This window comes from Cyprinus carpio, chromosome B1 (genome assembly GCF_018340385.1).
Source record: "Cyprinus carpio isolate SPL01 chromosome B1, ASM1834038v1, whole genome shotgun sequence".
Lineage (NCBI taxonomy): Eukaryota > Metazoa > Chordata > Actinopteri > Cypriniformes > Cyprinidae > Cyprinus > Cyprinus carpio.
Genome location: NC_056597.1, coordinates 17,660,427 through 17,686,661, shown reverse-complemented (window position 1 = coordinate 17,686,661; position 26,235 = coordinate 17,660,427). Strand labels below are relative to the sequence as shown.

Genomic DNA, 26,235 nt, shown 5'->3' with positions numbered 1-26,235 from the left:
AAGTTTACAAAAGTTAAGTTTTTTACACCAAAAAAGATGACCAAAAAAAAAAAAAATTCCAAAAAATAGATAAATCCTTTGCATTCCTGACTGACTCAAGGTTTCACCACATACAGACACAAATTGTAATGTGATTGTATGCATGAAAACCTTTTACGTTTGCTAGCCAAAACATCCAGTGCAGTCCCAGCTTGTCTACCAGGCCTGTTCAAAGACTTTCTTGCACATGTTGGAGTTCTCCTGGTGTAGAGGAAATTCTGAGCCTGGCACCAGCTGATCTCTGCTCCTCTTTGAGGAGAATGTCTGTCCCGAGGGCAGTTTCTCCTGCTTGGACACAGTCTCTCTAGAGCGCACCAGATGCAAAAACAGGTTAGTTTTGTTCATCTAACACATTTTTTTAAATAATATAACCCATTCTCTAGCCCTAAGATCTGATTGGTTGACAGATACCTGAAGGGGAAAGTGGTTTTGTCCATCTGCATGCAGACGAGGAAGGGGTACTCCGAGAACTGCACGGTGGTGATGAAGTCCAGGGTGGCCTCTGTCTCAAAACCTACTTCCACTCCAGCGCTTACAAAGTCTGTATCCACCGTCACATTACCGATGACGACCAACGCTCCCCTGCACACAATGTCAAGGATGAGCTTAGAAAGTACTGCATTGTCAGAATCATGTTTTTTTTTTTTTTTACTTGTGTGTTCTAAAATCTTTCAAGAACAGCAATGCATCTCTGTGCAGATTTTCTATTTTTATTAATTCATTTATTTTGATTATTTAGAAGCAGAGTACATGAGTACAATTTTTAAAAAATGTTTTTTTCAGTCCCATTCACTCTCTCTATATAAATAAATAAAAATAAAAGCTTAGAAAACTTGGCAACTAAATGAAATAAAATACATAAAAAAGAAATAAATAATGAACAATTTTAAACAAAGTTTGAGTTGCTTAGATTAAAGATAAATTAGATTAAGTGTTATAACTAATTAAAACTCTCCTCATTTGTAAGTCTCTTTGGATAAAAGCATCTGCTAAATGATTATATGGGAATGCAAAACTATTGTTTTCCCTAACTAAAATAAACCTGAAATAAAATAAAATATTAGATGGAAAAATTTTTTGGAAAAAATTAGAATATAAAAACAAATCTAAAACAAAATATTAATAAACAGTATACAATATCAAAATAACACAATACATTAAAGCCTTTTTTTAGCATTCTTGTAACAATTAGTCAACTCAGTTTTTAATTATTAATTGAAATGTTCCACCCCAAGTCTGGAGTTTTTTCTTTTTTTTCTGTGGATGCACTGATAACATGATAACTTGATTCTAAACTCTGTCTCAACTTTATTTTTTTAGCTTTTTTTATTTCAAGATGTTTACACTCATTCCTCCTACAACACATGCTCCAGAGAACAACTTAAGATAGAGATTTATTGCCATGGTCTCTTTCTCAGGGGCTCTGCTGAGTCAGTTTTGGCGTTTAGGCTCACATATCACATGAGACTGTCTGGCTCCATGCTTTCAACCAACACCTTAAATGATCTATTCAGCATGGCTGCCCGTGATGAGTGGGCTGAGTAGAGGCATGCTAATCTTGTGCGCCCGAGAGAGCTGTGGTTTATTTCGTTTCTAAACATATCCCACTTGTGTCTGACTATGTGTGTCTGTGTGCGTAACTATCTTTCTATCGGTTTTCCCCGCTTCTGTGTGCCCACACGCACATGTGTTTATGTATTAGGTTGTCTGTCTGTCAATGAGTCTTTGTTTGTCTTCTTGTGTGTGTGTGTTTTCAGAGAAGGTAAAGCCTGCCGCGCTGATCCATACACCTGCCCCTGCCTATCCTGAGGGCTGGCAGATGCAGAAAACCAGATGCCAACCAGAAATACCCATCATCACACAAAGAACAGCAAACCCGCAGTACTAAAAGTAAGGTAAAAAAAATATGTATTCCCTTGTTACAAAGTTTTATAACATAAAATGTCTTCGCTTCAAATGTAAAGATCAGAAATCTCTCCCTGAGAGGATTCAGTTTCTCACAATCGATATCATATCCTAATTTTACCCTCAACACCTGATATTTTACTCCTACCACAGCATCTTTCCATTGCCCTCATTTCCCGCCTGTCTCTTTTCAGCCAAGTTGCCATTGCTTTCATCCACAAACTAATAGTAAGCAAGCAGGTGCAGCTGTGGCTAAAGATGTGGATTAGCATCGAATCTCTCTGAAGGATTAATGATGTTATAATAAGATGCACCGGCATAGTATATTTACTGTCATTTGGAAAACCTAGTGAAGAAAAACCTCTGGCAATGGTTTCTAAACAAGCAATTTAAGAGGTCGATTTTAACAAATCCATCATTGCATCCAAAGCAACCAAGTGTGAAATGCCTTCCATTAGGACATCATGGGCTGTCATTTTAATTGGATCGGATCTATATCTGAATGAACAACATCATCCCCATATAAGGAGTTTTAAAAGATCTACCTGTTGTTGACGCTCGTCTTAGACTCTCTGTACCACAAGCTGAACTCCATCCCTCCAGAGATATCGATGGCCAAACCACCTTGGAACTCAGCACTGGCTCTTAGACCAGACTGTAGAGGAATCACCCAAAGAAAGTGAGAAAGCAAGATTTTTTAATACACCAAAAAGAAAATATACTATATGGGCAAAAGTATTGGGACACCCCCTTCTAATGAACAGATTTGTCTTCTTTAGTAATTTTCATGAGGACAAATTTTAATGTTTAAGCATGAAATGATATTCTAGGGAATTGTGTGTTTCTAATTCATTGGTGTTTAGTGATAAGTTTTTGACTCAAGGACAACTCAGGTTCTTCCACACTGACTGAATCAAGCATTTCTTTTTGAACCTTGCCTTATACACAGAGGCACTGTCATGTTAGAATAGAACAGGGTCCTGTCCAAACTGTTGCTATAAAATTAGAAGTGCACAATTCCCTAGAATATCATTATATGCTTAAACATTAAGATTTGTACTCTTGGAAATTACTAAAATAGTCAAACCTGTTCATTAGAAGGGGGTGTCCCAATACTTTTGCCCATATAGTGTATTTATATTTTATGTTTTTAAATGATAATATCTAGTAACATTATACACTAGCGTTCAAATGTCTGTGGTTTTTGAATAATGTAAATATCTCTTATGCATCCCAAGGCTGCATGTTTTAATCAGAATTACAGTAAAAACAATAATATTGTGAAATATTATTATAATTTAAAACAACTGTTTTCTATGTTATTTATTCCTGTGATGGCAAAGCTGAATTTTCAGCATCATTACTCCAGTCTTCAGTGTCACATGATCCTTCAGAAATGATTCTGTTATTTCCATGTAATATTAAAAATAGTGTTTTTAATAATGTCAATAATATAAAGTGTACATTGAGGCGAATGTCATACCTGTGAGTGGTCTGTCAGCAGAATAAGGCCCTTCACCACACTGATTGGATCTCCAGACATGGAGAACATCTTGGACATCAGGTCACTGTAGCCCTTGAAGAAGGTCACCGGCCGGAGCTGCACATCGAACAGCAGAGCAGACATTCCAGCAAAAGACTCCAGTTCTTCTTCTCCTTCATCCGGCGTGGCTGCAATTAGAGACTCTAGACCCTGTGCTTCAATTGTCACCTGAAATACAGCATGACAGACACAAAGAACAATCAATGTCAGGACACACAATGCATGTTTATGGAATATTCTGTACAACACTGTGTTGTGGTAATGATGACGGTACCTGAAGGCCATGAAGGAGGGCATTGTTGCCCTGACCATAAATGTTCATGTTGCTTCTCCTCAATACGCCAGAGCCAGAGTACAGGATGTCCAAATTGTAGGTGCAAGTGACATCAGCAGTTCCTGTTTAAAGATAGAAAATTCAGACACTGCTACAAGTCACACTTTATTCTTCTACAAAAATGTAGGTCTAAGAGCCAAAGTGGTTGCTTATTGGCCTAAGTCTCAAAGATATCGTGGTATACAGTACTGTTCAAAAGTAGTTTTATTATTATTATTATTATTCAGCAAAATGACAGTAAAGACTTTTATAATGTTATAAAATATTCCTATTTTAAATTAATGCTGTTCTTTTGGACTTTCAGTTTATCAAAGAATCCTGAAAAAAAATGTATCACAATTTCCACAAAAATATTGAAATGCTTAACACTGATAATAATAAGTAGCTAATATTTCTTTAACAGCAAATCAGCATAGAATAATTTATGAAAGATTATGTGACACTTCAGACTGGAGTAATGATGGGGACAATCCAGCTTTATCATCACAGGAATAAATTACACTTGAAAATATATTAAAATAGAAAATACTGTAATAATATTTTCCCAATATTACTGTTTTTACTGTAATTTTGATCAAATACATGCAGCCTTGGTGATCATAAGATACTTCATTCAAAAATAGTCTACAAATCTCACTGATCCCAAATATTTGAATGTATAGCATATATTTTGTTAATATATTAGTGTATATTAGAATGTTTAGATATTAATGTAACTGAGCTATTTATTTATATAATGTTGGCTGGTTTATCATACACAAGGTAAAAATTGCTTAGAAAAACATAAAACATTTTTTTTCTTTGTAGTGTGAATCAATGAAATGTAATGTCTCTAATAATATATATTTGCAAAACCTCTATGCAGACTTTGTATCAAGCAGTTTTATATAAAAATAATAGTGCCACAGATTTAAGTTTAAAGGGCAGGAGTGGACATGAGCTCACTTACGTGCCATGAAGCCTGAAAAAGCAGAGGATGACCCAGTCTTTGAGAATCTGTCATAGTTGTGGGAAACCATGTCCTTCATCACTTGTCGTACCAATTTACTGTAAACCAGACATATGACTTCTGTCACACAAGTGCCACACAAATAATCATTAAAGGGGTCATATGATGCGATTTCAAATTTTCCTTTCTCTTTGGAGTGTTACAAGCTCTTGGTGAATAAAGAAGATTTGTAAAGTTGCAAAGACTCAAATCCAAAGAGATATTCTTTATAAAAGTTGAGACTCGTCCGTCCATTTCCGTAACATTTCCGTCACATGCTTGAGGCATTCGGACAATCACAAGGCACTGGATAGCTGGCCAATCACAGCACGCCTCGCTTTTCAGAGTGATGAGCCTTGTAAAAATCTAAGTTTTTCAGAAGGTGGAGCATAGATGAGAAACAATAATGTACAGTGTGTGGAAAATAATGTGTTTTTAAACCTTTTTAACCACATAAACACATTTCATTACACCAAATACACAAAATAATGTTCTTTTTAGCAGCACCATATGACCCCTTTAAGAAGAAAATATTTGTTTATTTAGAGTCTAGGATGGGATTAGTAAATGTGAGACCCACCATGCTGGCATCTCAAAGCGCAATATGTCCTGGACTTTAGACAGCATGTATTTATTCATCTCATGTGGCAGGTGTCCAATGGAGAGTAGAAGATTCTTCACTTCCATGTAGGACGGATTACTGCTCATAATCAAATCAGCTGCCGCAGCACGAACGTTCTTCTCATAAATACGCTTGTTCTGATGGTATATGCGGTTCAGTGTCTTTTTCACCTGTGGAAAGAGAGTGTTAAATATTTTGAAGAGTAGCTGAAGAATTGTTTTTTGTGCCCCTCTAGGTGATGGGGGATTGATATTTTACCTCTGGTATGATCAGCTGAGGGTCATATCTCTGCAGCGCTGTAATGGCAATGGTGCTAAACGCTCCCACCTCAGACTCAGCATATTTGGCTAGAATAGGAACACCCTCCGGCAGAAGAGCGTTCTTCAATGCTAGCAGGTACATCTGAACTTCGGACTCCATCTGAGTGCTGTCAGGCCCTGCCAACAGCATCTCTTTCACCTTAAGCACTGTCTACACATCAAACAGAAGAAACAGTCAGCTTGAATTGCTAAACTTAAAAGGGACTGTTCAGCCAAAAATTTAAATTCTGTCATCATTTACTTCAATAATGACAACTGTCGGAGGGTTTAGCATGATAATGTACAGTATGTACATGACAATGTTAATGTGTTGTGGTGTTATCTTGGCGGAATAGATCTGCTACACTGCTGCAGCAGAGCAACATCCACAACATGCTGCTGTGAGCATGTACTGCTGCTGCACATATAACATATATGAAATAACCCCCATAATATAGCATACATGTTAGGAATACTGGTTGCACATATAGCATATAAGAGGTGATGGTTGATGGATTTATGAAGCATTATGAGATTTATACAGGTGGAGCTGATCAAGTATTTGAATGTTGAGCAGCGAGCTCATTGGCTGCTGATCGAAAAATAACCAATCATCTGGGGCATCTGATAATGATGTCATTATGTCAGATTCAGTTTGACCTATTGGACTGCTCCATATAGAGTTTCATGACAGAACTTTGGAAAAGAAGATATTTTAAAGAACGTAGGTAACCAAACAGTTGATGGTCCCTGTTTCAGATTGTTTTGTTATACTATTGAAGTCAGTGTGGACCATCAGCTGTTTGGTTACCTTTGTTCTTTAAAATATCTTCTTTTCCAAAGTTCTGTCATGAAACTCTATATGGAGCAGTCCACATTTTTCAAAATATCATGAAAGAAACACATGCAGACTTGGAATAGTAATTGATAGAATTTTCATTTTTGGATGAACTCTCTTCTGTCTCTTTTTTTGGATGAAACTTCTTTAATAATTTTTGGAAATGTTTTGTTTGTAGTTTTGATATTAAATATATGAATCATATGTGAACATTTATAAGTACAGAAATGAATACAAATAATAATCCAATGTGTGAGGACTCACCGGTAGTTCACATGCTCCTTTCAGACAGAGTTTCCTGAGCAGAGCTCCCATGATAATCACAATTGACTCTTTGATTTCTGTACTACCAATCTGTCCTTGAGACAAATCCTATGGGGGAACAAGCCACATAAATTAGAATGATGAATATATATATATATATATATATATATATATATATATATATATATATATATATATATATATATATATATATATATATATAATTCACACACACACACAAACACACACACACACACATATGTACACAAATATACCTGTATATGAAATACCATCTTACTACCACAGTACATCTTTGTAAGATTAACATTCACAGCGATGAGGCTCTAAGTGCATGTGTTAACATGTGATTGCAGTATTGCAGTTCTCTTACCAGCAGGGACTGCAGCATGGTCTCTGTAGGGTGAGAGGCAAAGCCACATGCGTACAGAAAGCGCTCCTGCAGCACTAAACCTTCCTTCTTGCTGAAGTTCAGGAACTCCAGAATGGCTGAGAGAGAAGATGGAGTCTGAGCTGATGTTACTGCATCCACCAGCTGAGGCCTAGAAAGACAGAGAAACAGTGTAAACTGGAAGGCTTAAGGCTGTGTTTATTATTGGTGAAAACAGTTATGCTGCTTAATATTTTTTATGGAAACTTTGATACCTATCTTTCAGGATTCTTTGATGAATAAAACGTTTAAAAGAACAGCAAATCGAGGTTCAAAACTTCTTTTGTGTTCTTTAAATGGGAAATCTGATTCATTTTAGTGAATCAGTGAAAAAACAAGTGACTGATTTGAGTTTGAGTCTTTGCAGAGAAGTCTTAAATATCATCACTGTAGTTGCCTACTTTTTGTTAGCAGCCTGTAATGTAACTAGCTAATTAAAAAGAGTAGCTTGACTCTAATAATGTGTACAAATGAGAAATAGAAAAGCACAATGAAGAGTTTGGTCTTACAGTACAGTCTTACTGCAGTTGCGCAGGACCGTCAGGATCTCTGACTTGCTGGCTTTGCGCAGGCTGTGTAAGAGTGTGAGGAAGCTCCTTGGGGCTTCTGCTTTCGAGAGTGATCCTGGCTCCAGCTGAGATCTCACCGCTTTCCATGTGTCCATTAGCTATTGTACACCAAAACAATACAATATACAGTATACAATTAGTATAAATATAAACACATGCTTCAAAACATATTTCACAAACTTTTAATTCAACATGTAGTTTCTTTGTAATTATTTGTGAAATTTCCTAACAAGTGAGTGAAAACTGTTTCAAAGTTCAACACCAATTTTTTTTCAGTGTAAGCCGAGTAAACATGATTTTCATTCTTAAGTGAAATAATGTTTTCACATCAGATTCATAAGCACAAACACAAAAGTTGGTAAAAGAAAAGCATAGTAGCTCACATTGGGGCATCCCTTGCATTTGGTTTTCACTTTCTCCACCATGACTCCAACAGACATGAGTTTGTCATCCAGAGACTTCACCACACTTGCAACATCTTTACCCGCTGCTTCTGTTGGGCCAACCTCAATCTTTTTAAGCATCAGTGACTGCCTGTTGGAAATGAGATAAGTGAGATAATTAAAGATACTTTAATTTCATTCATTACTTGATTTAATTAAGTGATTTATTTTCACATTTCTTTGGTACCTTGACAGGACTTTAGTTGCAGCTTTATGACGAGCATTGATGGACAAAATGTGTGTTTCCTCAACATCAGCAGACTTAATGATGCCATTCTCCAGAGTGATTACTGTTTCAGAAGTAGACTTCCCACTGATGCCCAATACCTAAAGGGGAAGAGAGGAAAGGTCAATAAAAAGTGCCAGGAATTATGCATAAATGCATGAGGTAAGAGGAGAAAATTAGTTTTTGTCTTACTGGGCTTTGTGTAGTGAATCCCATCTCTTGTGTTTTGCAAGTATCCAAGTGTTTTGTACGGATCACATGATCTTTGGTAGCTTTGTACTCAACTAAACATTTCCCTGAAGCATCTGCCTGCAGATTACAGATTGAGTATTTTAACTTAGAAAAACTTAATACTTTAAACACTTCAATGGAGAAATGAAGTAGTCTTTACCTCTGACATCTTCCCGGACTTTAGCTGCATCATTAGCATACTGGCCACACCCCTCTTCAAGTTTTTGATGGTAGAAGGCTCCGCCTTATGGGCATACAGGCTTCTGATCTAAGTAAAATCACACAAAAAGTCAAATCACTATGGAATATATTAAAAAATTAAAAACTAAAATGGATATGAAACACATTTTTTTTGATACATAATGAAATTTTTATTACCTTGCCCATCTTCCACAGCACCATGAAGGGCCTCTGAAGTGCCTCAAGCCTGACTTTACCCAGAATGCTTTCTGCTGAGCTGCCGTGGAAGATGTTGTTTTTGCGGGAGCGCTTTCCAACACTTTCAACTTCAACATTTGAAATCTGAGAACAGGACAGGACAGAAGGTGATTTTTTTTAACATTACCATATGCATTTATGGTAATGTTAACTTTAATATACTTGTATATGAACTCGTATGCCATGTTTATAAGTATGTTTAGAATTTCACATTTGTCAAGAAGCTGCAATTTATTAACTTATTTTCATTTTTAAAGATTTTTAATGATACAGTTACATAAAACTACAGTTAAAAATACATGTGTATTTTTTGTTAAATGTTAGTCAACACATCAAAATGTGTTCTTTTTACAGCATGACAAAATATTAAAAATAGTAAAAATTTACTTTAAAAAATATATTCTATTTATTAATACACCACTACAGTTTTTTATAATGCACTTTTAAAATTTGAAGTACACTAGTGCATTCAATATAAGTGCACCTTCTTGCAAGGGTATGCAATCAAAAAATTTATAAATAAAAATACCACTAAAGTTCTGCCCTATACCTGCAATCGAAGTAGCTGTTCATCCTGGATCTCTGGGTTCCTCCAGATGAGGCTGATGTCCACATCACTGCTAATCCTGAATCCAGTGTTCCCCCTAGTGGATCCCGTCAGCCTGTTCAGCCCGACCTCAGCGCTGTAGCTATATCTGTAGAGTTTGTCATTATCCAGCCGAGGCCCAGCACTCGCACCTGAAAAAACACAAAAATGTCATGCTGTGACACATTCTAGATCTTCAGCCGACTTTTAGTCAGTGGCATGTAAGACACAGCCGGACAAGGGAGGAATGTAAAATTAGAGAGGCAGGAAGTGGATTGACCATCTCCTAAAAATCACACAGATTTAAATCCAGTAATGGAGTTGGTGGAAACACTTACTCTACCTGAAATCTGAATTAAATCCACTGTTTTATTCCAAATATTTACATCCACAAGAAATAATTTGTTCAAGAGAAAGAAAAAAGCTACAGGAAAAAGAAAGCACTCCAGAGGAAGTCCATAGCTTTTCATTGAAGGTAGTACAGAAGCAAAAGGGACGTAGTCCTATCTGTAATTGTACTGTAGGTGGGTCTCAGATAACAGTGTACTATGAGCTATTAATCCTCTGTAATCATATAAATCATGTTCATAACCTCATTATGTGACACAACTAAATTTCTTTTGTCTTAATAGTTTTAAATGAGTCAGAATCATTCAAGGTAACGTTTGTGCAAATCAAGATAATGTTGTGATGTTAGGGGCAAAACACTGAACAAATTCAAAGAATTCCAAATCCACATTGCAACTGAATGCTCTGCTCAGACAAAGTTTGTCTGAAATTGTGGTTTAAGGATTGTTGATTCATAAAGTGACTGATAAACAGTATCTCTGCAAAACCTCTCCGCCAGCACAGTTCAGTCTTGTCCCGAAAACACTGACGTGTCACACTCAGATTGCATCACATCTACTGATACAGAGATTATGCCCTGATTTTACCCTTCTGAAACAAATAAATTGTTTGTTTTTTTATTTAATTTTATATTTATATTTACATATACGTAATATAGAAATAATAAAAATACCAGAAAATATTTCAGAAACGATTGCCTACTGATACTAAATAAACAGATTGATGATTGTAATTGCAATGATTTGATGAATCTGGGCACAGAATGAATGAAAGGTGTGACTAACCACATGATTATTAAATGCTCTCATTATATTCTAGAGACTTCAGTGAACTGTACAACCCCTTAAATCAATATGATAGTGAAATTATTTGAATCTGAAAACTTGAAAACATTTGCTAGTTTTAACCAAGCAAACAAACATATAGCCTATTTTTTAACACTTAATTTTATGTCTTCAGACTTTTAAAAAAAATCACTTACCAAGGGATGAGGTACTTAAAAAAGAGGCGACACATAGTAAAAGTCCAGCAAGCCGCAGCATGGTTGGCTCGCTGTTCTGTGCGCGTTAAAGGTCTGCGGGCCAGAGAGAGGATGGCTGCCTGATCCTTCAGCTTTCTCTCTCTCTCTCCGTTTATCTGGATTTGAGGTTCAGACTCCAAACTCCACGCTCCGGTACTAAGTACGAGATAACGGCTAATAATTAACCGCAGAGCTCGGCGAGATTTGTTGAATGAACGCTCCTCAGAGACGGGGTTTGATTTTTATAATGGGGTCGGCATGTTAAGAGTCCCGCCGGTAGGGCGCTTCATCAGCGCTCACTGAAAGAGCATACGGGGAGTTTCTGTCATTCATAATGATCAAACGCGATTACCACATCCTTCGTGACAGGATTAGCGAATTTATTTGTTTTACTCAACCACATTATATTATATTATATTATATTATATTATATTATATTATATTATATTATATATTTTTTTGTATTATATTATATTATATTATATTATATTATATCATATTATAGAAAAATAAGGAGGTCGCAGTTAAAACTTCTTTAAAAAGGACACTTGAAATGTATTCATTTGTTTTTCTTTTTGTATTCATGGTTTCAATCTTTTTTTTGAAAAACGTTTATGTATTTTCTGAAAAAAAATATTTTTAACTGAATTTTTTTCACACTCACACACACTCACTCACTCACACACACACACACACACACATACAGAATATATATCAGAGTTATTTACCTTTTTATTTTTAATTTATTCTCTGTTTCAGACAGTAAATTGTGTATTTGTCATTTTTGTTTTTTAAAATGTTTGTTTCCTTTAATTTAATTTATTGAATTATATTTTTACTAATGGGATTTATTTTAGTACATTAAGGTAAACATGAAATGAAAAAAAATGTTGCCTTGACAACTAGCTGAAACAAAGTTTAAGTTTTTATATATATATATTTTTTTTTTTAAGTTAACTATAACTCTCTCTGTCTCTCTTTATGTGTATGTTTAAACAATTTCACTGAGACTGGATAATGGATCAGTTATGTGGATGATGTGGTCGATGATCTTTGATGCATGGCATGATTGCACGTGTGCGTAACCATTTATACACAGTGATAAGAGAGTCATTTTCATTTTACTGTGATACCTTTCACCTAGACTGCAGCTGTATTATCTCATCGCATTAAAAAATCACATCACACAATCACATATCATTTTATGTCATGTAGTATACTAAAAGAACAATTCCTTATGTAGTACAATATGGCCTCTAAGCTAAGAGTGATAGTTTAGGATTTCTGCTCATCAGGCAAACATTGAGACTCCTGAGGACAAGACAGAACGAGCTTCTGATTGAATCAGCTGTGATTACAATGCCATGGTGTTGATGCTGTTTATCTTTTATTCTTTCCCATAATGAGACCACTGTCAGGAAGTGATCAGATTAGTACTAGCCTAATAGCTCATGATGCAGTTTAACCTACTAATTATTCTACACTCAAGGACATTTTAGACAAAAATATATTAGATTCCACATCTGTACTGTGTATGTCCTGGAATGAGTTATATTATTTTGGTAAATCTGACCAATGCCATGATACACATCATGAATAATTAAAAATGGCTCTGAAAATTAGTTATAAAAAAGTATTATAAATAAATGATATTAAAATTAATATGAAAATAAAGAACTAGAAATAATACATAAATAATATATAATGGATTGCTTGCCTGTATATATATATATATATATATATATATAAACCTACAACAGTAATCTGTTGAAAGATAGCATAGTGCTTCATCACCACCTTTTGGCCCTAGCTGTGAATAACAGTATGCTGGTAAGCTTATTCAAACACCATTGATCTAAGGTAGTATTTCTCATTTAATAGCAATATTATTATAATATATGCATATTCTATTACTTTAAGTACAGTTTTGAAAAAAGGCTTTGAGAAAACATGTGGTGATTTTGTGTTGCTGTTTCTTTGTCGGGTGGTTTTTTATTTCCACTATTGCAACAGAGCTTCAGGTTTCACCTCGCCTATTATAAGCATAATACTTGTAATCATTAACCTCCTGATGATCATTTTGATAACCTTTAGGTAACCTCTTAAGAACATAATGTGTTTTCCTTCTAATTTCCATTATCAAACCAAGGGACCACTAATTCATGTGAATTTCTACATATTATCCGGTACTGACATTATGAGGTTGTTAAGTGCACTATAAAGTGACCCACATGTCAATAAGCACTGCAATCCCTGAACTGTGTTTGTAATACCACAGTCTAGCACATAAAAATGTTGTTGTAAAGTTATATTCATGTAAGTATTAAAATGAATAATATTCAAATTTAATGCTTTCATATTTATCAAAGCCTTGCGGTATCTCATCTGAGTGGTTTATTGTTATACACAGTAAATTCACCTGCACTGACCTGTTTTAGCCTGTAGATGGAGACAATCTTCTTTTTTTAAATTAACAATTTCAATAAAGTCTACTTACTGTATAACATTCAATATAAACTTAATTCAACTTAATGATCACTTGTACAGTATCAACCTATGCTTTGATATATGAGACAGTTGTATTAAAAAGATTACAAAGATAAAGTTTTATATATAGATTTTGTGTCTACTACTGTAGTTTTAAAGGAGCCGTATGTAGGATTGTGGCCTAAACTGGTACTGCAATCACTATAAAAATACTGTAGAGCGGTGTCTCCCCTCCCCCTATATAGCACCGCACTACCCCCTGACTCGAGGTTGCCAGATGAGCTGCAGGATTCAGCAGAAACGTAGCGCTGCTTCAATGAGCTTCCAATGGCAAGTATAAGTACAGTACGTCCATGTAAGCTAACGTTATGTTATTTTGCACAAACATGCATAACTTTGTTCGACTGTCATGAATATATGAAAATGTCCATTGACATCAAGTACAAGTTAGCCAAGCATAGATGAATCTTACCTGTCCAGGAGAAAATTAGCAACGTTGGCGTCTGTGTTCAAATTCTTCTCCGTTTTCAGCCGTCTCCATCTTTCAAAAGCATCTCAAAAATTCTGGTTTTATTTCGGACTTTGTCACGACGAATTTCTGAATTATAACGAGGTCTTTTTGATTTAGTAACATTAGACATTTTTATCCCACTGGAGTTAGGGTAGGTTACAGCAAAGCTGGCAACACGGATCCCGAAACACTACTGACTTCGTGATTGGTAGATAGGTGGAAGGAGGCGCGTCAGGCCAAAACACAAAATGACAACATCAACATCAGTTGTATACTTTTTAAATGACAATACACTTTTTAAATGACAATATCCTGGCCGGACTACTGTTGTCAGTGATATAAGTATTTGAAATGAACATGATTTCTTAATGTCTAGTGACACATCAGGGCCATTTTATGATTAATTGAAATAGATTTCTTACATACAGCTCCTTTAAGGTTTTGGAACTTAATTTTACCAATTTTGTTATTTTCATCATATTAAGTAGTTTTTCTTTTTTGGAAACGTTTTATTTATGATTTTTGTATTTATTTTTTTATTTTTTTATTTTTTCAAACCCATTACAGATCATTTCAACATTCAAACCCATTACAGATAAAGGACAGAAAACACACACACACCTTTTCTTTGTGGAGGAAACATTTGTATTGTTTTTCATTTTAAAAATATGTCCATATATTTTTCATTACATTTTTGTTTGTTTGTTTTAGTTTATTTAATTTGAGTTATTTTAGTATTTCAAGTTAAACTAAACAAAAATAAGAAGCTAGCTAATAAAAATTATTTTGTCTTTTATTTTATTCCAGTTAACATTTGTTAGTTTCAGGATTTTTTTTTTTTTTTTTTTTTTTTTTTTAACTTATGGCTTGCAAAATAAATTAATGGAGCCTTGGTGATCAAAAAGGTCTTGGTATAAAATATATTATTATTATTACATTTTTTGACCACCAGTTTTATTTATTTATTTATACTAATACTGTTGTTGTTGTTGTCAGTGGAGAAAGTCAAGTCCATTTAATTCACTTATAGCCTACAAGTAAGACTTAAAAAAATGTTAATTTAAATAATATACTGTATCAGACTCATTAAATATTTGGGGGGAAAATATGAAAATATCATGTTGCTCATTATATCAACTAAACAAAAATGTCAAGTATGAATGACAAGGATATTGGTCTGCCAAACATTCCCATTCCCTGTTCATACTGTACTGTTTATATAGTTTAACCATCAATAATATAACTGTTCACAAATAAAATGACATCTCAGACGAGCACATATAACATTCTTTACACTCCAAGAAGTTCTGCACTAAACTGTCTTAGCTAATGTGAGGAGTACTTTGAGAGGCGGGAATCTGTGTGTGTTTGTGTGTGTGTGTGTGTGTGTGTGTGTGTGTGTGCGTGAGTGCGTGCGTGCGTGCGTGTGTGCGTGTGTGTGTGTGCGTGCGTGTGTGTGTGTGTGTGTTCAAGTGTTGGAATTCCCACACTTCATTGCGGTCATATAAAGTCATGTGAGCACTGCAAAGCTCATTCTGCATCAGTATGTCTATAAGAGTGCTTCTCTTCGGCCTGTTTCTGCTGCTCACTTCAGGTACAGTATACATATAAAACCTAGACTCTCATGACTGTTCATTAATATTAATCACTTCATGTCTTTGTTTGTAAACACCTAAAGCTTGAGGTGTGTAAAACAGAGTTAACATCTTCATTGCTGTTCTGTGTACCGTAAAAATTACGTGAGAGATTTAAAAAAAACAATAAACAGCTTTAACCTCTTCTATCACAAAGAAATATCTAAAACAGTTCACTTTTGTTTCAGGGGCACAAGGAAAACTAGGCTTATCCCGAAAGGTATGGAGGAATGTTTTTGTTCTTAGTAAATGATTAACAAGTGTTTTTTTTTTTCATTTAACTTTTAGAGGATACAATTATTGTTATGCAATGCCACACACAGCAGGTAAAATAAGTTATGAACACGTCACCATTTTTCTCAGTATATATTTCTAAAAGTGCTGCTGACTTGAAATTCTCACCAGATGTCGGTAACAATCAAAGTAATCCATACATACAAAGAAAACAATACAAAACAAATACTGTCAGAAATTGTGTAATAAAAAACTTATTTTACCCGCTGTTTGCATGTATGTGTGTGTTACTGTATGTAGCCTGTGTGTGCTGAGATGGCTGAGATCCATGCGTGTCCCATTAACCTCGCACCTGTGTGTGGCAGCGATGGGAACAGCTATGCCAACGAGTGCTTACTGTGTGTGGAAAGACTGTAGGTCACACAAACGTACACACTGACAGCTGGAGTACGTTCATTACTTTTATTTATTAAATTATTTGTGTGTCTTTTTCAGGAAAACCAAATCTGACATTTTAATCACAAGAGATGGCAACTGCTGAGCTCCTGCACAACATACAGGATCATTAAGATCTGTGGCCAAATTAAAGCATCTGGAATGGAATCTGTGTTTTGTTTCTTCAACACTCAAAGTCTCTCTGGCTCTATTTTAGTATCATTGATATACTATTAGTATGTTGATGTTTTGAATTAGTTTATTTAGTTTTTGTCTTCACTTTTAGTTTTTGGAACTTAGTTTTAAGATCCAAAACAAAACAAAACAAAATAATTATATATATATATATATAAAAGAATAACATTATTTTATATTATAATAACATATTATATTGTAAATAGAACCCAATATTGCACTTTGATGAACAGGAGTTTTGTAACCAGCGTGAACTATAGTCTCTGGATTGTGCAATCCATTATCTCAAAAGATTTACTCATAACTACTCCTTAAATGTAGCCCCATCTCTGGCCGAAAGTTCAGTGACTGCCCTGCTTCCAACAGAGACTAGCACAACACAAGAACAGCACTTCAAATGCATACACAAACATTGATTACATATTTTCAGCACTGATTACATATTTTCAGCATTCTGAAAAAAAAAAAAAGTTAAGCATGCATTAAATTGATGTAAATGATTTCTTTTCAAATAAATATTATTTCTATTAATCAAAATTACTTTTTTCACTAAAATAGTAAGCAGCACAAATGCTTTTTCAGCACATTAGAACGATTTCTGAAGGATCATGTGACATTGAAAATTCACCTTTGCCATCTCAGGAATAAATAACATTTTCAAATATATTAAAATAAAAAAATAAAAAAACATTTATTGTAAATTTAAATAATATTTCACAATATTACTGTTCTTTTTAAAAAAAAAAAAAATTCAAACAAAGGCAGCTAATCATAAGAAACAACAACTTCTTCCACCTTTAAACGTTTACCAACATGAGTAACGATACTCTCATCAGCAGTGGTGGCGCTTGCCTTTTCAGTTCTTTTTCATAGTCGCAAAGAGAAAAACAGCCTGAAATTGTTCATGATTTGTTTATTTATTTAACTACAGCTATCCCCCCTACCCCCCACATCCCCACACCAAATAATATCCTAAAACATTTTCACTCAATATTCAGTGGGTCCCACTAGCCAAGTGTGAAATATTTTTTATTGCCTAATGAAACACAACACTCATCCTCCACCAATCAAAATGATGTTCTATTAGAAAAATAACACTTTACAGGAGTGTCTGGTAGAATTGTAAAACAATATTTTGTATTTAAATATGTATTTTTTTTTTTCATTAAAGTGATCATTTACTCTCCCTCAAGTTGTTCCTGTACGATTTTCTTGCTTCTTTTGAACACAGAACAAAGATGATATTTTGAAGAATGTTGGTAAACGATTTTTTGGTTTTTTGGTTTTACATTGTTGATTGTATACTTTTGCTGTATTGAAATATTTGGTTTGGATATTTTTTTATATTTGGTTATTTTATTTTTTTAAGATGAATTTTTTTATGTTGTGGAACAACATGAGGGTGAGTAAATTTTCATTTTTTGGGTGAACTATCCCTTTAATAATACTCAGTGTCTGAGTACTTGCCACAGGGCACTAATGTAAAGTTAGTCTAAAAGATCAAACTACTGATGCATACTTACTACAAGAATATGTGTACATATTGAACTGTCATCGCTTAAAAACTCTGTAAGGTGTTTTGTATGAGTGTGCAGGTTTGTGTTGAACTGGAGTACACAGTAGTCCGTTATTCCCTGAGCCGTGGTTTCCACAGGCTGCTTTGCATTAAAACTTTACAAAAATAATGTTCATTAAAGTCAGAAACAGACAATTAACAGGCATATAATGTTAAAATGTACAATTCACCTGTTCTTTCACTTAGTGTGCCCTTCAGAAGAATGTCTCTTTCATTCAGACTTAGTTTTTCCAACAGTGTTTTCACTAGGGTTGAACCGATTCAGAGTCAGATGTGCAGTTTAAAGATCTCTGAAAAGTTGCAGTGAGCTAAATGTTTCTTGTGAGCTCTAGAGGTTTCATGGCTTGCCGATGTCCACTGTGATTTGGGTGTAAAGCAGGTCTTTCTCTATATCTACCACTTTGTAACTGAGCGATTTGATGCCATCCGTCTTCATTGTCTGTCGTGTGTGAGCAATTCTCTTAAATCTATGAAACAGAGATGCAGCTTTAGAATTTCATTCAGTCTGTCTTGTATTACTGCATGTGTGTGTGTGTGTTTGTGAAAGAGAGATTACCTCTGTGGGTTTGGCTCATTTTTCTGGTCTCTTGAGTGACGAATCATTCGGCATTTACCGATGTCTCCGCTCGGCCTTGATATTTTCATGCCTTGAAATACCAGCCTTCAAAAATAATGACCCTCAAACTCTTCCATTATCTCAATGACCTCATATTAAAAGAGAGAATTTGTAATAACTAGTAAGGAAATGATATATTTCCCTCACCTGTTAAAGATGTCATCGTCTTCTCCTCCCCAGCCCCAGTAGTTATTGGGAAAGCCATTGATCTTTTGAAACTGCTCTTTACTAATTGCTGATACACCCCCAAAATACTGTTTATATGGCAACCTGCATTTTAAAAAAAATCAATTTTTGAATGGAACATTTGTCATACTGACAATCTTAATATTGTATAATTGTGAATTGTGGGAAAATCCTGCTTACAAGTTTGAAGTTACAGTATAATTACGATATAGCGATAAAAAAACTGGTACAACTGGAAGATTTTCTAATGCTAATATAAGAAAATGAATAAAACAGATACACATTTTGTGTCATCAATGCTTTATCTGCACATTTAATCATGACTAAGGAAATGTAGTTTTTTCATATTTAGTAGGGAAATGTTTTTTCTCTTACATAAACTAGCAAAATCAGCATACTAACATTCAAAAGTTTGGGCTTAGTAATTTTTCTAATCTCTAGTCTATACTCACCACTCCTGCATTTATTTGATAAAATCAGTAAATATTGTAAAAGATTACTAGAATTTAAAATTCTATTTTAATATATATATTTCAAGTGTGTTGTTCAGTTATTAGATGCTTATTTTGATGTTATGTTCATGGTGTTGTTTCTGTTTTCCTATTCCCTGTTTAGTTCCTGTTTGCCTGGTTTCCTGTTGGCTTTGGTTTCTATGTTTTGTTTTTCTTCCTCTACGGTTACCCATTATCTCCCCTTGAGTCGTGTTTAGTTCCTCATTTACCTGTGTATTTATTGCCCTTAGTTTCCTCAGTTCATTGTCTGGTATGGTTTTTACATTGATGGTGCTCTTTGCCTATTCTTGGCTTGTTAAATAAAGTATATATTCTGTGACATCAATAAACATGTCTTCTTATTATAATCAGTGCTGAAAACATTTGTGCTGCTTAATATTTTCATGAAAACTGAGATTTTTTTTTATGTATTGATGAATAATTCAGAAAGAACAGTATTTATTTGAAATCGTAATATTGTTAAATTATAAATGTCTTTACTGTCACTTTTGATCAGTTTAATGCATCTATCCAAATTGTCACAATCATGGTTCCTGACTCCACTTTGTCCCTCACGTGATCTTGACGTGCTCCTTTGTTCACGTGTCATGTTTTCAATAGGTGTGTTCGGTGTGAAGCAGTGCTGCGCAGATGGATCGACATCTGAGATTGATTAGAAAGCAAATGGCTACACATGCTAGATGTTTAAATAGTCCTTATTTATGTTATGTCTTAGTTCTTTTTGTTTTGTACAGTAGTTGGTTTACTTTTTATTTAATTTTGCTGCGTTTGGTTTATATGCTTTTGGTTTTTATCAGTTTCAATTTGTTTTAAGTTTCAATTGTATTCACGTTGTATATGTATTTTGAACAGCTGCATTGCGATCCAAATTTAATCCATATTAACCTTAATCACTATTGCTGATTTAGTGACAGTTTTTTAATCCATATTAACCTTAATCACTGAGCCATCTTTCTACTAACATAACAGGATATATAATGTATGCATGCAGTGAATTTGCTTCCTGTGCTTCAACTTAAGGTCATTTGTTTAGGTAAATACCTTTTGGAGCAATATGAGAAGCCGAGGCAGAACTAGAACTTTCAGATACCGGTGTCATTTAACAAATATTATGTTACATGTTGTATTGTGTGTAGGTGGTGCTTACTCTTACCTAAAACCAAACTTGTCCATGGACACAGAGAGGTGGCGAGGCTGGCTGGAGCACATGTAGGTGTTGCGGTCGTCCATGGGGATGATGTCTACATCACTGAAGATGAAACAGTCATAATCATACTCCTTTAGTGCCTCTACGTAACCCACATTGAGCAGTTTCGCCCTGTTGAATGTCCCCTCTCCATCCTAAATGAACAGCACAAAGCACATTTACAATAAATCTCATGACTCACATAGAAGGAAACACATTTTTCTTTTTAGGAGAAACGTAAAGTTAACATGTAAATAGATTCATTGTACACAGGTTTAATGCAAACGAGATTGCTTTGACATTGATAGTAGCTTAATGATCACCTAAATCAGTCAATGAGCCATGCATGACCCACTTTTGTGTTATAAACACAGGGATACACACAAAAGAAAATAAGCAAATAAGCATGGATTTCTTAGTCTGCATGACAGTTTGCATGCTGATTTTCCTGTGAACAAGGTGAACAGGTGGTGGAAAGGGGATAGAAAGAAACACAGAGAGGAGTTATGTATTGATAGAGACATTGATAGGTGATGAGCTTAAGTGAAATTTTGTAATTAATTTCAGAATCTTTTAGTATTTGGTGTGTCTCCCTTTTGTTTTAATGGCAGAAAAACTTAAGCAAGACAAAAATAGATCAAAAGTAAATTCTGTTATATTGAACTTTCTATTCATCAAAGTATTTTTCATGGGATTTTCTATAGATGCTCAAGTGAGGAGGATCATGTGGCACTGAAGACTGGAGTATTGTCTGCTGAAATTTCAGCTTTGGCATTACATTTTGAAATATATTTAAATGTAAAACAGTTATTTTACATTGTAATAATATTTCACAGTATTACCGTTTAATGTACTTTTGATCAAATAATTGCAGCTTTAAGAGACTTATTTCAAACATTACAAAATCTTACTGACCCCAAACCTTTAAATGGGAATATATATTGTATTTGGAACATTTTCAAATGATGAATGTTCCAAAGAGTGTCTTGTCCTTTAGAGTTCAAACAGTGACAGAAATTTGTTTACATTTGAATAGTCACCTAAAAATAGTGCAGAACTTCAAAAAAGACCTTATAAATACATTTTCAAGTTTTGTTTTACATTAAAAACATTTTTATTTTCAGGCTGGTCTCTGAATCATCAAAGCTGATGGACACTGAATTATGGTTTTGATTAAATCTGAACAAAGTTACATTTACTGAAGCAAGCAGCTCCTACAAGTGACAACTATTTCCAAACCCAGAATGACCATCTTTAACACAGCAGTAGTATGTGAGGCAGATCAGCCCCAATCCAGCACAGAACATCCCAAGCTATGTCATAAAAAGTACTTTTTCCTACACAAAATTTTCCACACCCAAACAAACAGAAAGAAACGGTTGTTAAATGTCTGTGCGTGTTCTCAGGTTGCATTTCTCTTTTTCTCTTTTGTTGTTATTGCAAAGCAAAGTTCAATCCAGTCGAATGTCAGACCAAGCATTTTGTCTAAGCAAAGCCAAGCCACTGTATTTCCATACTTAAAGGTGAAAGTCTACCCTGCAAAAAGTATTTGTATATCTATCTATCTATCTATCTATCTATCTATCTATCTATCTATCTATCTATCTGATACGTTTTATTTAATGTTTTGAAAAAAGTCTCATTCTTACCAAGGCTGCATTTATTTGACCAAAAATACAGTAAAAGCTCTAATAGTGTGAAATATTAGTACAATAAAAAAAAAAGTTTCATATTTTAATATAATAGTAATTTATTCCTGTGATGGCAAAGCTGAATTTTCAGCAGACATTACTTCAGTCTTTAGTGTCACATAATTCTTCAGAAATAATTTCATACTTCTATCTATCTATCTGTAGATCTGTTGGAGGGTTGTGTGGTGAGATCAGGTGTGGATTTTATCTCACTGGAATGTGCATGTTTTAATTTGTGTCCTAAGTGAGTGTCTCTGAGATCCGGATACCTCTTCTCCACCATGTAAGACAGAGAACAAGTTAATAAATAGTTTGTGAGTGCTGTACCTGTTGTATGACATAAATCCCATAATCGAGCTGTTGCCTCTGTAGGACGGGGTGAAGGTAGTGGAGCCAGTACTTCAGGTGTTCACCTCTGTTTCTGAATGGGATGATTATTGCCACTTTTTGTAGAGCCACACAATCATAGGGTTTATACCTGCCGCCCATCACCAGCTGTGGATTCTCTTTACGCACCATATCCAAATTTACAAGCTCAGAAAATTCAACTCGCATTGGACCCACTGAAAGGGGAATGGGGAGAGAGAGTGAGTGAGAGAAAGTGGGGGTCGGAGGGTTTGCAGATATGAAAGAGGAAGACTCCTCTTATGCAAGGACAGTTTACTTCCTGTCTCAAACAAGACAAACTTCCTTTCCCCATTTTTTGCTCTTTTTCTCTTAGTCTCTCTGAGTGTTTTTTTCCAGCTTTTTTTTTTTACTCAGACTGATAAGAAGGTAAAGCTTGGTAATATAAGAATATGCATTACCTAACACTGGAAATTATTTAAAGACAATAATAATGTCACGCTATGGCAAGATAAATGCATGAAGAAGATGAATGCAAATAGTCTTTACTAAATCCACACAAAGGTAAATCCCAAACAGAACAGACAGGAGAAGCATGTAGAGATGTAGTAGGCTGGACCCGAAAACAGTGAACAGAACACAACTTAAGTAGGTTGGCAAATGAAGCTAATTAACTAGATACACCTGACCAAATGACATAATGAACGGGAGACAGAAACTAGGGGCAAGTTCAAGCTTAAACCGGTGCGCAATGTTTATACGGTTTCTGGTTTGAACGACATGTTTCCTAGAAACGGTGCGCAACGGGGTTTGAGATAAGTTTTCTCTTGTTTGGTGGGTGTGTCAAGCATGTCAGCCAAATCAGCAGCAAGATGTATATAAACCACGAGGTATTAAAAAGACAGCTTGCACAATGTTATTAACATCAAAATAAATTCACAAGAGCAAATATATTATTTGCACGTTTATTTACATTAAAGGCAAAATAACTGAAATAATAAGAGCACAAGTATAGATCTGGAACTTCTTTAAGTCTTAATATCATTTAGTAATTGCAATCTCTTCTGGTCCATATCCTTTCCTTAGGAAGGTGTGCTAGACACTAATTAATGTAACATAAAAATAGTATACATATTTATATATTTTGCTATTGTATTGTGAAGTGACACTTTCATAAACTTTTCTATACTCCTCTGATTATATAATGGTAAATATTACTATATCATAGCGCGACAACAGTGATCAGCAATAATGATAAGCCTAATACTCACAATAAAAATAATAAGGTCATATAGATCATAACACAGAGTCTCGGAGGTAAGTGGATTAGCCTTCACCTGAAATGTTTGTCTTTTCATCCTGAAATGCGAGGCAAATATTGGATCACAATGATTAGGAATCACAGTTTCCACAAATCCCTTCACTCGATTAGGATGTTCTCTTTTATTCTGGACCGCAATGACAGTGACTGTAACATCATGCGTATTTTGCAGTATTAGAATATTAGAAAGAATGGCCTTTTCAGCTGCCATAGTTGCAACTCTGCGTCATCAGAACAGGGTGTTCAACGCACCACTGTTTCTGTTTAAAAAACGTTTTTCACAGTTTTGTCGGGGCTGAACGCAACCCAGGTCATACAGAACACATGGGGAAAGAAAACACAACAAATAGTCCAGGGGTGTGACAAATAATAATAAAAAAGACCTTTTGTTACCTAAAGTTCATGGCTGTTAGTTTCTGTTCATCTATTCTAAGTGTACAGCTAAAAAAAAAAATTTTTAAATAAAATTTACAGTCTTTCTCTTCTGGAAAAGGGCACATAAATATTTATGACTCATCCTGTAGGCCTACTACACAGATTTCATCCAATTAGATTATTTCTAGAATAAGATTGTCCCTCCCATTAAAACCACCTAAAACCTACTATCACAGGTGTGACGCAAGTATAGCCTTTAAAATATAAAGCTCTTTTATCTGTCCAACACAAAGTCACATTTTGAATAGTAGGCCTAAGTGAACAAATGGAAGAAAAAACAACTTTGTTAGATGTAATTGCTTTGTTAGATGTAATTAAATAATGCAATTTTGGAGAGAGTTTTAGTGAGACCAGGGTCTAACTAAATATAACAAGTTGACTTAAAAATCCAATTACACAAATGTGTATTTTCTATGTTGGTTAAAGAGCCAATTCAGATATTTCTTATCCTTTTTTGGAGTAAAATTTGTGAAACTACCACCTTGTCTCTGGACGTAAAGTTAACACACACACACAAACAAGTTTGTTTCTGTGAATTGTGAGGCCTTTCCTTCAATTACTTTTATACTGACCAAACAATATTTTTTTTATCCCCTAACCCAAGCCTAACCCCCTTACAGAAAAACTGTTTGCATTTGCAGTAACCCCCCCCCCCCCCCCCCCCTCCCCCCTTGTGGGGGCTGCAGGCCTGTCCCCACAATGTCAAAAATGTCAGGTTTTACTTGTGGGGTAATTTGGTCCCCACAATGTAGCATAAACAAGTACACACACACAGAGAGAAAAAAAAACAGTTTTAATTTCATTGTAACTTACCTAAAAGTGGTGACGTCTCAGGACAAGATTGTAGTACTGCGTGTTCCTCTTCTACGTCATCTTTAATGACACTTCCATTAGAATATATGACTTTATTTACTTCTGCCTCTGTTGCATTGTCATACTGGATGACAAGTGCTGCTGTTCTATGAGTTTGAGAAGTAAATATATCGGAGTCTAATTTAATTTTCCTGTAGTTGGTCAATTTTGTGGGCGAATCTGTTAAATAAAAAAACAGTGCAACGACAAGGTGAACCCCGCAGAGACACACGAGCACGACGGCGCAGGATTTAGTGAAGAAACCCACATTGAGCAGCACCGACTCCTGCATTCTCACAAAACTTCGGGAGACCACTTCATTTACGAAGAACAAAACTCTGTAAGAACAGAAACACCTCTGCCTCGTTGTGCATCAGATGACCAGGATAATCCTTTCCCTGAAACTTTTTATGATATTGATCGCGTCTGGCTACTGTAAATCGCTGTTTTCTTTTTTAAGTCTTGAGCGCAGCTCCACTGAGTGACAGCAGTGGGCGTTTCTTGCTCACTTGTAACAGTAGTAGAAATTCTACGACCTCATATTATATATTATAAGGCTGATAATGCAATAAAACAAACAAACAAACAAACAAACAAACAAACAAACAAACAAACCAAAAACGTCTTTAAAAATGTAAAAAGGTTAAATTTATAGTGTAGTTAGTATTATTATTGGTTATTTTTTTTTATTATCACACACACATACACACACACAATAGGCTATCTGCATATAATTTTACTAAACATATAAGGCTTTACAAATAGCGCATGTGCATTTGGAAATACAAAGGCCCGAGAAAGCATTTGAACAATTAAGACACACTTTAAAATGTATGCATTTGTGTTGCATTAGCAAAAAAATATCAAACCAAGTGGC

The 26,235-nt window shown here is 34.9% G+C and overlaps 3 protein-coding genes across 3 annotated transcripts; 1 reads left to right on the top strand and 2 right to left on the bottom strand.

The window, feature by feature from the left end:
- Window positions 1–77: 77 nt before the first annotated feature.
- On the bottom strand, window positions 78–11,381 carry LOC109108977 (microsomal triglyceride transfer protein). The gene is made up of 18 exons (XM_042716813.1): window positions 11,104–11,381; window positions 9,738–9,925; window positions 9,128–9,271; window positions 8,910–9,017; window positions 8,711–8,827; window positions 8,480–8,619; window positions 8,233–8,383; window positions 7,790–7,947; window positions 7,224–7,392; window positions 6,833–6,940; window positions 5,690–5,902; window positions 5,390–5,601; window positions 4,771–4,868; window positions 3,762–3,883; window positions 3,428–3,655; window positions 2,490–2,614; window positions 451–621; window positions 78–343 (listed from the first exon to the last, which is right to left on the bottom strand). The coding sequence occupies exons 1-18, from the start codon at window positions 11,162–11,164 to the stop codon at window positions 196–198; spliced, it is 2,661 nt and encodes an 886-aa protein (XP_042572747.1). The 5' UTR covers window positions 11,165–11,381; the 3' UTR covers window positions 78–195.
- A 4,214-nt stretch (window positions 11,382–15,595) lies between these two features.
- Window positions 15,596–16,611, top strand: LOC122135881 (probable pancreatic secretory proteinase inhibitor). Its single transcript, XM_042716814.1, has 4 exons — window positions 15,596–15,734; window positions 15,963–15,994; window positions 16,309–16,421; window positions 16,504–16,611. Exons 1-4 carry the CDS (start codon window positions 15,686–15,688, stop codon window positions 16,547–16,549), a joined length of 240 nt encoding a protein of 79 aa, XP_042572748.1. The 5' UTR covers window positions 15,596–15,685; the 3' UTR covers window positions 16,550–16,611.
- A 1,418-nt stretch (window positions 16,612–18,029) lies between these two features.
- Window positions 18,030–25,858, bottom strand: LOC109090593 (beta-1,4-galactosyltransferase 1-like). Its single transcript, XM_042716812.1, has 6 exons — window positions 25,320–25,858; window positions 22,733–22,968; window positions 20,682–20,869; window positions 18,978–19,100; window positions 18,771–18,875; window positions 18,030–18,681 (listed from the first exon to the last, which is right to left on the bottom strand). Exons 1-6 carry the CDS (start codon window positions 25,648–25,650, stop codon window positions 18,552–18,554), a joined length of 1,113 nt encoding a protein of 370 aa, XP_042572746.1. The 5' UTR covers window positions 25,651–25,858; the 3' UTR covers window positions 18,030–18,551.
- Window positions 25,859–26,235: the final 377 nt, after the last annotated feature.

Bases quoted from the DNA above. Each gene is read 5' to 3' on its own strand.
- LOC109108977 (XM_042716813.1), bottom strand. From the start codon at position 11,164: ATGCTGCGGCTTGCTGGACTTTTACTATGTGTCGCCTCTTTTTTAAGT. The intron at 6,941-7,223 runs GTAAGAGAACTG...GTTCCCCCATAG, and splicing joins CCATGCTGCAGTCCCTGCTG to GATTTGTCTCAAGGACAGAT. The intron at 3,656-3,761 runs GTACCGTCATCA...GCTGTATTTCAG, and splicing joins CCCTCCTTCATGGCCTTCAG to GTGACAATTGAAGCACAGGG.
- LOC122135881 (XM_042716814.1), top strand. From the start codon at position 15,686: ATGTCTATAAGAGTGCTTCTCTTCGGCCTGTTTCTGCTGCTCACTTCA. The intron at 15,735-15,962 runs GTACAGTATACA...CTTTTGTTTCAG, and splicing joins GTTTCTGCTGCTCACTTCAG to GGGCACAAGGAAAACTAGGC. The intron at 16,422-16,503 runs GTAGGTCACACA...TGTCTTTTTCAG, and splicing joins TTACTGTGTGTGGAAAGACT to GAAAACCAAATCTGACATTT.
- LOC109090593 (XM_042716812.1), bottom strand. From the start codon at position 25,650: ATGCAGGAGTCGGTGCTGCTCAATGTGGGTTTCTTCACTAAATCCTGC. The intron at 22,969-25,319 runs GTAAGTTACAAT...TTCCCCTTTCAG, and splicing joins TGAGACGTCACCACTTTTAG to TGGGTCCAATGCGAGTTGAA. The intron at 18,682-18,770 runs GTAATCTCTCTT...TCTGTTTCATAG, and splicing joins AATGAGCCAAACCCACAGAG to ATTTAAGAGAATTGCTCACA.